The sequence below is a fragment of the Rhinolophus ferrumequinum genome, chromosome 8 (assembly GCF_004115265.2).
Source record: "Rhinolophus ferrumequinum isolate MPI-CBG mRhiFer1 chromosome 8, mRhiFer1_v1.p, whole genome shotgun sequence".
Classification (NCBI taxonomy): domain Eukaryota; kingdom Metazoa; phylum Chordata; class Mammalia; order Chiroptera; family Rhinolophidae; genus Rhinolophus; species Rhinolophus ferrumequinum.
Genome location: NC_046291.1, coordinates 91210070 through 91221940, shown reverse-complemented (window position 1 = coordinate 91221940; position 11871 = coordinate 91210070). Strand labels below are relative to the sequence as shown.

The following is an 11871-nucleotide window of genomic DNA, read 5'->3' as shown; positions in this document are numbered from 1 at the left end:
CTTGCTGGTTTTGTTGGTCCACAAAGAGCACTTTCAGTGGGAAAAGATGCACTAAAATTCAAAGGCTCCACTATCTAAAAAGCACTTAATAATATATGAGGATTCTGGAAATCACAACAGAACAAAATGGCCACAGAACTGCACAGGAAATATTAAATATACCGCTTTATTACTGGCAAAATACCCATCTAGTGTAGCAGCAAATAAAATATATTTTATCAATGTTTTTAAAGTCTATGAATTTTTCAATTTAAAAAATGCTTTACGAGGCTCTGACGAACATTCCAGATGATGTAAATACAGACGAAAGATACATCACAGTGTATATTTCTTAAAAGGCATATTTTAAAATGACTCTTCTCTTTAAAAACATCCTCCCCCCAAAGAATCACTATTATTTTGCAATAAGGGAATTTGAAAGAAATGTCTCTTAAAAGCAGGGCTAGGGGAGAGGCGTGAGGTACCCACCTTCGTCTTTGGTGAGTCTGAGAGCACAGACAGACCTCGTTAGAAGCTGAGGCTCATGGAAGCTGGAGGACAAGCAGATCCTAAAAACCAGGGTTCCAGTTCCATAAAAACCATCCAAGTTGTACACAGCAGCATATACCTTCTCTAAGTATACACCTTTATCACATTATGCCATTTTCCCCATGGCAATTTGTTACGTTGGAAATTCAGAATTGATAAAATCAGTCTTATTACGCTGATTTTGACTTTTTGGGGTGAGGGGGTTGGCTTTTTTGGTTTGTTTCTTGGGGTTTTTTTTTTGAGGGAGGACGATGGCACTTGTTTATTGGATGAACAGGTGGAGTAGGAAAAGTTTGATTCCTTTTGTTAAAGACAAGTTCTACCAGAATTACTTTCTCTGATTTAGCTCAGAAACGAAGTCCCTAACACTCTTGCATGGTCACATTGCAATGTAAGTCCGTCTCTTCTGGGTGTTTACTGGACTGTGTGCGCATAAATCCAGGCGCTCTGAGATATTCTCTCCACCACTTTGCCTCTGGTTACTACTGGTCCTTAAAAGAGAGCCACCACTTTGTAAAGAAACCTTAAGCACTTTATCAGGGCTATCTGATTTCACATTTGAACTATTTAATTCAAAGTAGCAAAACTTAAGATCCTACGAGAAGCCAAAAAAGATGAGGCCCAGAGACGCAGTTGAAGGGCAGGGTCCCCGTGCCCACCGGGCTCAAAGCTGCTCACACGACAAGAAGGACAAAGGGCACACAGGGAAGCAGCAAGTAACTACATGAGGGGCTGATAAGGGACGTCAAGGAAAGCCACAAAAAAGCGGATGTGACCGTAAAAGCCTTGGCACATTGTGGGACTAGCTTGCAGTCAGGGCACGTGCAGAGCAGGGAAGGTCGGGGTGAGACCCCAGGAGGCTGACGGCAGCCAGTACGCGAGGTCTGGGTGGGATTCTGTGGCTACAGGACATTTAGGGTGAAGAGATGATCAGATCTGGGCTTTAGAAAGTCATTTTAGTATTCGTGTTATTATCCTTCAATAAACCTGAATAAATAAAAATAAAAAAAAGAGTGGGTGAGAGTGACGCAGTCAAGGAGTGATACCCAGAAGAGAGGTGAAAGAACCAGGGGAAATCTAAGTCAGGGAAACATTAGCAAATGCTACAAAGACTGAAAAAGACCCCTCTGATGCTGCAATGAGAAGTCACTGGTGACTTTGCCCCAGCCTGGCAGAAATGGAGGCAGACTGCACTGTTTTTGGGTTCCTGGGACATAAGGCTTCCTCCCCTGGGCCTGAGGTAAATAATATGCTTGAACCATTAAAGACAACAAGAATAATGATTCCCTACACCTACACATTCAAGTATCTCTGCAGGAAAAAGAACTCTGTACTTACCTAAAGCAACCTACCCCTAATACAGAGCACGATTTGTACAATACAGGCTGATGAGACAGCCAATTGCCATTGGGAAGCGCTGCTAGTTTCAGAGCCCATAAGGAAGACACGCTCTGTGAGAATCCACAGCCGGGGGACAGCCCCCAGCACTTCCCACACTTAACTGGCCCCAACCCTGTGGGGCACCCGTGAGCCCTGCCAACAAGCTGACAAACAGCAGTTGTGCTGAAATGAAGGTGCTCCGTGGGCCATCCTGTCACTAAAGCCAACATCTGGCTAATGAGTGTCACTCACAGTCTATGTTTACCTATTTTTTTTTACCATAGATGGAAAATAATGATACAATACATTTGTTTTCACTGGATACACGAGATTTTAGGAAAGCTTTTCCAGTTGTAACCACTGAAATACGTAAGGATTTGTTGGTGACTTAGCCCAATTTATCCTTTTGACTCCTGTGCTACACTTGCCTTGAGATGTATTTGGTTTAATTACTACAAATAATGAAGCTTTTTTTAAAACATCAAGTTGATAGAAGCTAACTTTCCTAAGGATTTTGGAACTTAGAAATCATGAGACGCCTGGCCCCTCGTTAATGCCTCACGAGCAGACAGACCAGAGGAGAAAAGGGATGCGCTCTAGAAAAGCCCGCTGTCCTCAGGGCTGCGGGGCTTCGTCCTGCTCAGGGCTCAGCACGCCGCTGGCAGTGCTCTTCACAGCCTGCGTGGGAGACAAGCCTCGGCTCTGCCACGTTACTGAGCTTCCCAGACACAACCAGAGGCCACGTTCTACCCATTAAGAGCCGCATGCGGGCAGTCCATCATTCTAGCAACTTCTGACAATACTTCCAGTGTAACTGAGACATCTAGCTTGGTGGCACACAGCCGGATGACTAGGAATTAGTAGTTAGCTCTGCGATGTCAGCACATGCTCCTGCACTTAAATTAGACAAAGATGGGGGTGGGGGGTGTTACTGGCGGAAGCATCTCCTTCACAGAGAAGACTAGCCGTAAAGCCAAGAGCCCAACTTAGTTTAAATTTACTACATCCTTTCCAAAAGTCCTCAAAAAGTGAAATGTATGTACTAACTCATAAAAAGAAGAAGTCGGGTCATCTATATTAGCAACATGCAGTTTAAAAAACAGCATTGCTAGGGAGCAAAGCAACAGACTGACCACAACTGGAAAATAGGATTTTCCTAAGTCTGACCACACACACACACACACACACACACACACACACACACACACACACACACACACACACACACACAAAACCCTATATAATCATTAACAGCACAGCTAAGTTAATTCATATTTCTTGACAATAATAAAACAAGAGAACATCCAAAGTAAACCACATTTCAAAAAAGATAGGATAAACTTATTTAATGGAGTCAAACCAGGTTCAGGGAAAACCCATGACACCCTCCTTTAAAGCTGATGGCAGAAGACCTGGCCAGACCCAGGTCTGACCCCAGTGGTGAGGCTCCCAGACCCGCTCCCAAGTTCAAGTGTCCCAAGTGCACACGTAAGGTCAAATCAGTGGTTTTACTCTATCCTTTACTCAACATTGATCTGCAAAAAAAAGGAAATATTAAGTATTTCTGAAAAACGAAACCAGGTCAAAATGGAAGACTGTGCTGCAATGCTAGTCTCTCCTGCCTCCTGAAGACTCAAGTCCTAGGAAAGGAAAGCCGCAGAGGGGCCAGCGAATGGCCGAGGGCCACTAGTCAGCGCACGAGTGTGACAAATTTATGAAAGCTGAAATCCAGATGACAAGAATAAGGAAGAGGCTGCAGAGAGGTGGGGCTGGTTTGCCTTGTGGGATCCGACATGAGCAGACCGAGCGACAGGAGTACGCAGTGTGGCTGAAAACGGTGAGATTAGTGAGAGGTCTGTCTAGGAAACAGTCTTTACTATGCAGGGAACAATGCGTCTGTCACCAGGGCAGACTCTTTAAAGAAACAGAGTGTCCGAGGAGAACCCAGGAGGCCTGCCTGGCGGCTGGTCCCCAGAGCACACCTTCCCTGGTTTAGGCATTAGGGGTCTCCACACTCACCCCCAAGTCAAGCCTGTTGTTTCACAAGCCCCGCTTGTGTACAGGGAACCCCTGGCCGATCTTCCTAATCCCTCTAAGTATGTGGCTGGACAACGACATCACTGGACGTTTGAGAGAAATTGTGGCTTAAAAAATAAAGAACAGAACCAAGAGAAAAATTCAGTAAAAATTAAACAAAGGTAACTCTGGGACTCGAACTTTACAAAGAGCTAATGTCCTCAGAAAGTCAAGATACTGAATCCATAAGGCCAAGAACAGTTGCTACGAAAAAGGAACAGAGACAAAGAAAGCTTTTGTACACACACATATTCACACACACACAATGAGTTAGAAAATAAAGTTCATTCCACTAGTGTACGCTTCAGGAGGGTAAAGGATTTCATCTGTCTCGGTCGTTGCTGTATCTTGAGAACCTACAGTAGTCTTGGCAAATCACAGGTGATGAGAAGGAGAGGGAGGGAGAAGGAGGGAAAAAGGGAGGAGGGAGGGAGAGGGAAAGAGGGACGGGGTCGGGAGGAGGAATCTGAGAGAAAATAAAGATGGAAGATACAGGGAAAGATGAGGCAGATATGACTCTAGGAGGTCCAAAAGCTGGTAACGGGAGTTCTGGAAAGAAGAGCCAACAAGAATTAACCGCAGAAATTCAGAAATATATTTCTAGAGCTGAAGAGATATGAGTATTCCTTTAAAGACTCTACTGGGTGTCAGGCAGGATGAATATAACGAACCCACATTTAGACCTATCACTATTTCGGACACCATGGATATGAGAAAATCCTAATAATTCCGGAGTGGCGGGGGAGAAGCAGAGCACCCATTTACAGGGATGACAACTGGAATAACACCAGTTCTAACAGCAACAATAGATGCTTGAAGACAATGAAGCAAAGCCTCCCAAGAGCTAGAGGAAAATTATTCTGAACCCAGAATTCTATTCCAAGCCAAACGAACAATTAAGGAGAAAACTAACAATCCTGCCACACATACTAAGAGACTCAGTTTACCACTAGTGCACCCTTTCTGAAAATGTACTCCAGCAAAATGAGGGTAAAAACCAAGAAAGGAAGATGTGAGACTCGAAACTGGAATTAACCCAAGTGTCCAATGAAAGCAGATGTCAGTAGAGCAGCTGTGCCGAAGACCTGGAAAGCGATCAGTTTGAATCACATCAGGCCATCACTGAGCTCTCAGTAGGATGTCTTCAGAAGAAGGGAAGTAGATCCTAAGCACCGAAAGAAAACACAAAGTGGCATCAGGGAAGAGAGCATATAATTATGCTCTCAACAAGAGCAATCAAACTTCAGGAAAAATGTGCGAAAGTGGGGGCCACTTCAGAGGAAACAGTCTAAAGATGAAGCAAATTAAAAAGGGGTGATTCAGGCAACTGAAGGAAGAGCCCACTTGACCAGACACCAGGTACGCTCTCTTTTATGTGGTGACGTCAGAACCGTGGCATGAAAGAGACACACTAACCACGAGGTTCTTGGCTCGGCAATGAGTCAAAATTATATGCGTCATAATAATCAAATTGTTGTTGAATCAACATTTAGAATTAATCTATAGATAGAGCAGCAAAGCTCGAGTTATGGTGACCGAATGGGATATTCATGCCATCTCCCTCAATAATGTGAAAGTTGTAACGGAGAAGAAAGAGGTGACAAAAGCTGGGAGGTGAGATCCAGTAACGGGCAGGAGTGGTATATTCTCCCCTTTCAGAGTCGGGGGCCAGGAGATGCTGTCAAGAGTTGACCGAATAATAAACAGAAGTTTAAATATAGTTTTAAAAAGCGTAGCCGTCACCAAGAGAGGAATTAAAAACTGATTATCACTGTCAAAAATGGGGATGGCAGTGAGGGAACCCAGTGAGCTACATCCTCGTCTGCCACAGCGTCGTCACCGGGAATGTCTGAGATGGAAAATCAAGAAACGACGGCATAAAAATAGTGCTTAGAAATACGGGCGCACCTAACGAATGATCTGAGAATAGAAAAGGTTAGATAATGACTTTTGAGGAACAGGCCTGGGGTAGGGAAGAGCGAGACTAAATAGCTTCCGTTACAAGCACTTCTGACCGTTAGAATTTTGCAGCACATGCAGTTACAATTGTGATCAATTTAACGGATTTTTAAAAGTATCAAAGTCAAGTTTACTACTATAACATTAACTGTATATATTAGTATCTGCCCACTGTTAATACTTATCCACTGCTAAGCTTCCATGGTATTTTAGTATGTCACTGTCTAGACCAGAGGTGAATTTTGTATTTCAGTTGTCATTTCCATTTATATTTGATTCACTTAATCTAAAGCATACATTTTCCCACGTTTTTATGTCATTGAAATCAGGATGGACTCACTTAATGGGCAGGCTTTTTTTCCTTAGTTGTATTAGGTTGGTGCAAAAGTAATTGGGGTTTAAAAGGTTAAAAATAATTGCAAAAACCGCAATTACTTTTGCACCAACCTAATATATAAATTATGATGACAGTCAATAGTGTCTTTGATTTGATAAAATAGGATACTTGTAAAAATATAGCAAGGTATTTTTTACCCTACATCACTTCATGAAATCATAGACTGTTACATCTTCTATTACTCTGCCTCTCCCTCATTATATTCCAGCCATACGCTGGCCATCGGGGTCTTTTCCTGAACATCTCAGGACCTCTGGACCAGCTGTTCTCTAGCCTGAAAGGTTCCCACACCCACCAACCAGCTCCTCCCATGGCCGGCTCCTTCCTCAGCTTAAATGTCACCCCCTTGGAGACGCTTACAAACGAAAGCAGTTCTACTGCCCAGAAACATTTCCTATCATGTTACCGTTTTATTTTCAGCAAAGCACTTGCCCTAATGTTTTCAGTTATTTGTATCTTTCCTCACTAAAGCATTAGCTCTAGGAGAGTAGAGAGCGTGTCCACCTAGTTCAACAACACATCCCAGCACGTAGAATAGTCCCTGACACGAAGCACATGCTTGCATATTTCTAGAACGAATACTTTAGGAAAACAATGCTAAGCTATGGACACAATGGCTAATGATTTAGCAAGTAACTATGCTTCACGTTTATAAATAACATTTCTTCCTTAATTTTCTATGGAAAAGACTCTCACATGTATAAATTTTGTTAGCAAGATCCATTTCTGATTGCTATTCAGTTAAATATAATTTTTGACACATACTAATAGCATATACTAATACCAAGAATAATTTCCATAGCATGAAATAATTCATACCATCTTTAATTTATTTGTACATATTCCAAATCCACCGACTCTTGACTGGAACTGATTTCAAACAGGTGGCAAACTAGGATGAAAAGAACTAGGTTGTGTCAAAAATTCAAGAGTGTGATTATCTCCGACTCTTTCAATTTTAAGAAGGGTAGTCATCTCTCCCAAAGGAAAGATGAACTTAACATCAAGGTTTGTACTTGTCATTTTATTTCCCACAGCCCAATGTAAAGGATTAACTGAAGTAAAAGTTTTTCTGCTATTGCCGAACATCAAACAAGAACAATATGAATAACATACTGTCAATTTCTTTAATACTTGCATTTTTCACATGTATGACAAAAGGATAAAGAAAAAAGGTTGAAATCCTGAAAAAGTATATTTGTCTGCTTTTTTAAATTCAAAAGCCCATTGTTCTTTGGGAGGTGATACAAGATTTTTTCCAGTCAGCTCATAATTTCTACAATTTCTATAGTAACCATAAATTTCAAAGATTCCTGTTCTCTCCACCCCAATTCATTTTTGGCACCTGTGTGTAAAATGTCACTTCTGAAAAATGGGGAAAAAATGTGAATGCTGGGTTTTTATCACAGCACTCTTTTCCTGATGGAAAATTTTCTGATTGCTGAATTGGAATATCGATTCAAGGAAGATTAACAATATCTCACAATAAAAATCTTTTCCTAACTATATGGCTGGCTCAGAAAAAAATATTAGAAATAGCAGCCAATTCTCAGAGATAAAGGGGCAATGACTTATCCTTTCCCACTTCTAATTTTAAATTTAGAATTACTCAGCAATTCTATGAGAGGTAGAATGTCTGGCACAGGCTATGGCTTCATGATTTTAGAATACAATTTTAACTCATCACATTCTTTTGAAGAACTCATGTTCCACTTAAAGAAACAAAAGAAGAGGTTTTCCCACCTCAGTGTGCAAAGAGAAGCTGATCAGGAGGACAGAATGTGTTATTACTGGTTGGAGAAGGAGGGGCCTACCCATAGGACTGGCAATTAGCAGAGGATTTAGCAAAAAGAATTGTTTAAAAATCTGATCAGAAAAGTGTATCATTTATAAAGTATACTACTCTTGAGTCTTCACTTAGTCTATTAAAAAGAAGCTCCTACACAAAACTCAGGATGCTACAGGAGGAAAATAGCCAACACAGCCTATCATGGGCCAGAACTTAAATACAAAAAAAATACAACTTACATTTTTCATATGGGAGAAGATTTATGAGCTGGGTATTGACCTCTTTGGCCCAATTCAAATTTATTTTTTTAGCTATGATTGATTCAGATCCACTGGGTATTGCCAAGAAATGTATCCAAAAAAAAAAAAATCTTTGAATTTTTCAGCATCATGAGAGTTTAATGGATTTTTCGGAGTACTACGGTTAAGCTGACAAGGGCAGGGGGAGTCTTACCCCACCCCTTCTCCCAAAACCTAACAAAATAAGACATTTTTATTTCAAAACAAAAGATGCTAATGTCATGAAACTGGGGCGGGGGTGAGGGGAGATGGTACGACAGTCCTCTTTCATTTAATAAACGCTGGACTATTTCCTACCTCTAGCACTACATACGCAGGTAACTTCTGGGAGGGAGAAAGAAGGGAACCCCCAAACTCCTGACAAAGTAGCCGGTCCATTGTAAAGTCAAGGAAGTATTTCTCCTGCCAGCCACTGATTCACAAGTTTTCTTCCCCGTGTAAGAAGTCTGCATGAGTGAAGTCGGGGTGAGCAGGGAACACACCAAGAAGCGGACCCCAGTCTTCTCCTAACCGCCCGCCCTGTGTCCTCAGCTGCGACGGGTTTCCTCCCGCATCTTGGCGTTTACAGTAAGCAACATCTTTCTTTAAAACTCTTCTTGTTCTTGCTGCTTTTCTTGCCATTCTTGTCTTTGTTTTCCGACATCTTCTTTGCTCTGATTTCTCTCATTAGATCAAAGAACACCTGGCGTGAGGAGGAAGGGGTGAAGAGAAGAGGGAAGAAAAAGCCTTTAATGATATAATGAAGCAATTAGACTGAGCATAAAGCCAAAGTTATTTTTATAAACCACATGCCATCAAAAGCAAAAGGTCTAGAGCAAATAAGAACAATTAACACGAAAAACATATTCTAATTCTACTGTATAAACCTCTCTGCTCATATCATACAACCAGTCCACCTACAGACAGAAGCATCATACCGTTACCACCTCTCACAGCTTATTTCCGAATGATAAAATCTTTTCTTCTCAGAGTTTGATGAGGGGTAAAACAGCACAGAACGGATCTACAACAGTTTACGACATTTACAAATATGGAGAGTGACAACAGTCACCAGACTTCCTAGCATTTCCAACCACCAGAAAAGGAAAGAACCATACAAGTACCTGTCTCTTAGTTAATCCTTATCACCCTGTCAAGGTAGGAATATTACACAGGACAGCCTTCCCAGCGTAACTCCACAAGAGCAGACTTGGGAACACAGTGGCAGGGAAGAAAGGGGGCCAGAACCATAAACAAACGAAGGCTCCTGCACTAAGAAGCTGGGAAACGGGGGGAGAGAGGTGTCCTGGCACCCCTCCCCATGACGGCCCCCACCTACTTCTCAGGAACAACCTCTCCTCTATTCCCTGCTGTGTCAGCTGAAAGGAACCTTATCAAGAACTGCAGAGACTTGTCCTCTGGATGCCAGTGTTACTTAGATACGATCATCATTTGTCACAATAGTTTGGGTTTTACCCTCTGGTGCCAGAATCATGCCAAAGTACTGTCTACATTCAAGCAGACAAAATATGCCTCCTACAAGGAAACATTTCAGATTTCTCCTAGAGAATGACGGAGACTGAAAGTGGGCGAGCGGAGTGTAGGCTTTTATCTTTGGACAGCCACACAAAACCACAAGCTCCCTTTATTTTCAAGACATACCTTCTTAGTAGAGAGCAAGATCAAGCTTTCTGTGTGGGACTTCATGAGCATTTCCCACCAGCTCAGGGCTCAGAAAAGGGCCCCCTCTCAACCTAAGCACCCCCTTTTCTCCAGCCTCTCAGGAAAGCACCACACCCATAACAGTACCAGTGAAGCGCTTCCTATGTTACAGGTTTTTCTTTCTGTTCTAACAGCAAAAGTCAGGGGGAGGGTAATGGAGTGTATCCAACTTAAAACGACGACAAAGTTGTTCATCGGCTGATCTTATCGACAATCTCCTTTCGTGTACATTGTTTACAAATGAACACAATGCTGCCAGTCATAAGTCTCTGCTGGTTCCCGTTTGGCAGGTCAAGCTGGTCGAGGAGGAAGGGGAGATGGTGAGCCACTGTGCGAAAGAACCATCCATCCAAAAAGTGCCGTCCCATGCCGAGAAGGCCTGCCTGATTTTTTGAAGATGAAATACACGTCTAGATTTCCTGTGTTTTCTACAGCTAGGAAACAATTTGACAGAAAGAGATTTGGAATAGCATAAGAATCAACATAAGAGTTGAGATAATAAAACAAAGAAAAAGTGGCTGACGAGTGACTACACACTACACTGCAGACTACAACTAAACACATCACGCTGTAGGTGCTGCCAAGGTGTTTCTAAAGTGAACCCCTTCTAATACAACATTCTAAATACCAATGTTCCTTTTGTAGCCTTTCCAGCTAAAGGAAAGCTGGTTATAAACCTCTCCCTCTTTAGGTAAGAGGTAAAGGAGAATTTTTTCGCCATAAGAAAGAGACCTGAGACGCTGAGTGGATTCAGACGCTGATGCTGCATGACGCAGAGCAGAAGTATCCACTGTGTGGCTGCCGAAGAGAAATGGGTTTAGATTTTACAAGAGTATCAATTATGAAGTAAGAGCTGATGAGCAAGATGAAGGTACAGGGAAAGCCTCATTTGCAGGTTGTCTGTTTTAGCTGTATGACAACTACTTTGAGGCTAAATCTTTTCAAAAAAGATCTAACAATCACAATCACTGAGAGGTGGATTTTCAAACTGTCAACGCTCATCATTATCGACGTCATCCTTTCATTAGCTTCTGAGATTTGACTGAGAAAGTACGCCGGGGATTGGTAAGGGAGAGAAATCCCTGGAGAGTTGATTCCTGAGGGTAAATACTATGTAGAGACTCAATTCTAGAGACAGAACATGTTGCTCTGCCTGTGGACGATAAGGTGAAAAACACCAAATCTAACCAATAACTCAATGAGAGAAAAATCAAGACAAGCCGTGTTTCCTTGGGGGACTCCCCAGCGGCAGCCGGCACCCCCAGCCCTGCGCCTGAAGAACCACGAGCTATGGAAGATGAGAGAGCAGCGGAGGCTACAGCTAAGTCCTCGCTTAATGTTGTGGCTACTCATATGTTCTGCGACCCTAAGCAAACCAAACCAATTTTACCACAGGCTAACTGATATAAACAAGTTAAGTGCCTATGGCATCTCAGCAACATTACAACAAAAGGACACTGAAGGAAACTGTTATTTGAGGACCTGCTATATTTATGTCCCTCCTTCCAGCACAGTCTTTACAAACCAAGGACCTCATCTCGCCATACTTCCAAGGGCTGTGGCGACATTAAGCATACTCTAACAAGGCTGGTGACAAACTGAAAGGGATCTGGGTTGTTTTAAATCCGGGGTCAACCCTCCCAGTGCTTCTCACTTCTCACTATAATGACGTACAGCTGGAAAAATCAGTCCTCCTCTAGTTTCCATAAATGGTTCCCTCAAAACCAAACAGACCAGGCGTC

General features: G+C 42.4%; 1 protein-coding gene across 3 annotated transcripts in view; it reads right to left on the bottom strand.

Annotated features, from left to right (window-relative positions):
- Positions 1-6503: 6503 nt before the first annotated feature.
- Positions 6504-11871, bottom strand: part of RALB (RAS like proto-oncogene B) — a 40087-nt gene continuing 34719 nt past the window's right edge. For 2 of the 3 annotated variants that reach the window (XM_033112578.1, XM_033112579.1), the window contains exon 5: positions 6504-9110. In XM_033112578.1, the coding sequence (XP_032968469.1) occupies positions 8991-9110 (120 nt within the window). In that variant the 3' untranslated portion in view covers positions 6504-8990. The remainder of the gene's footprint in view (positions 9111-11871) is intronic. The other variant, XM_033112577.1, reaches the window with a different exon arrangement.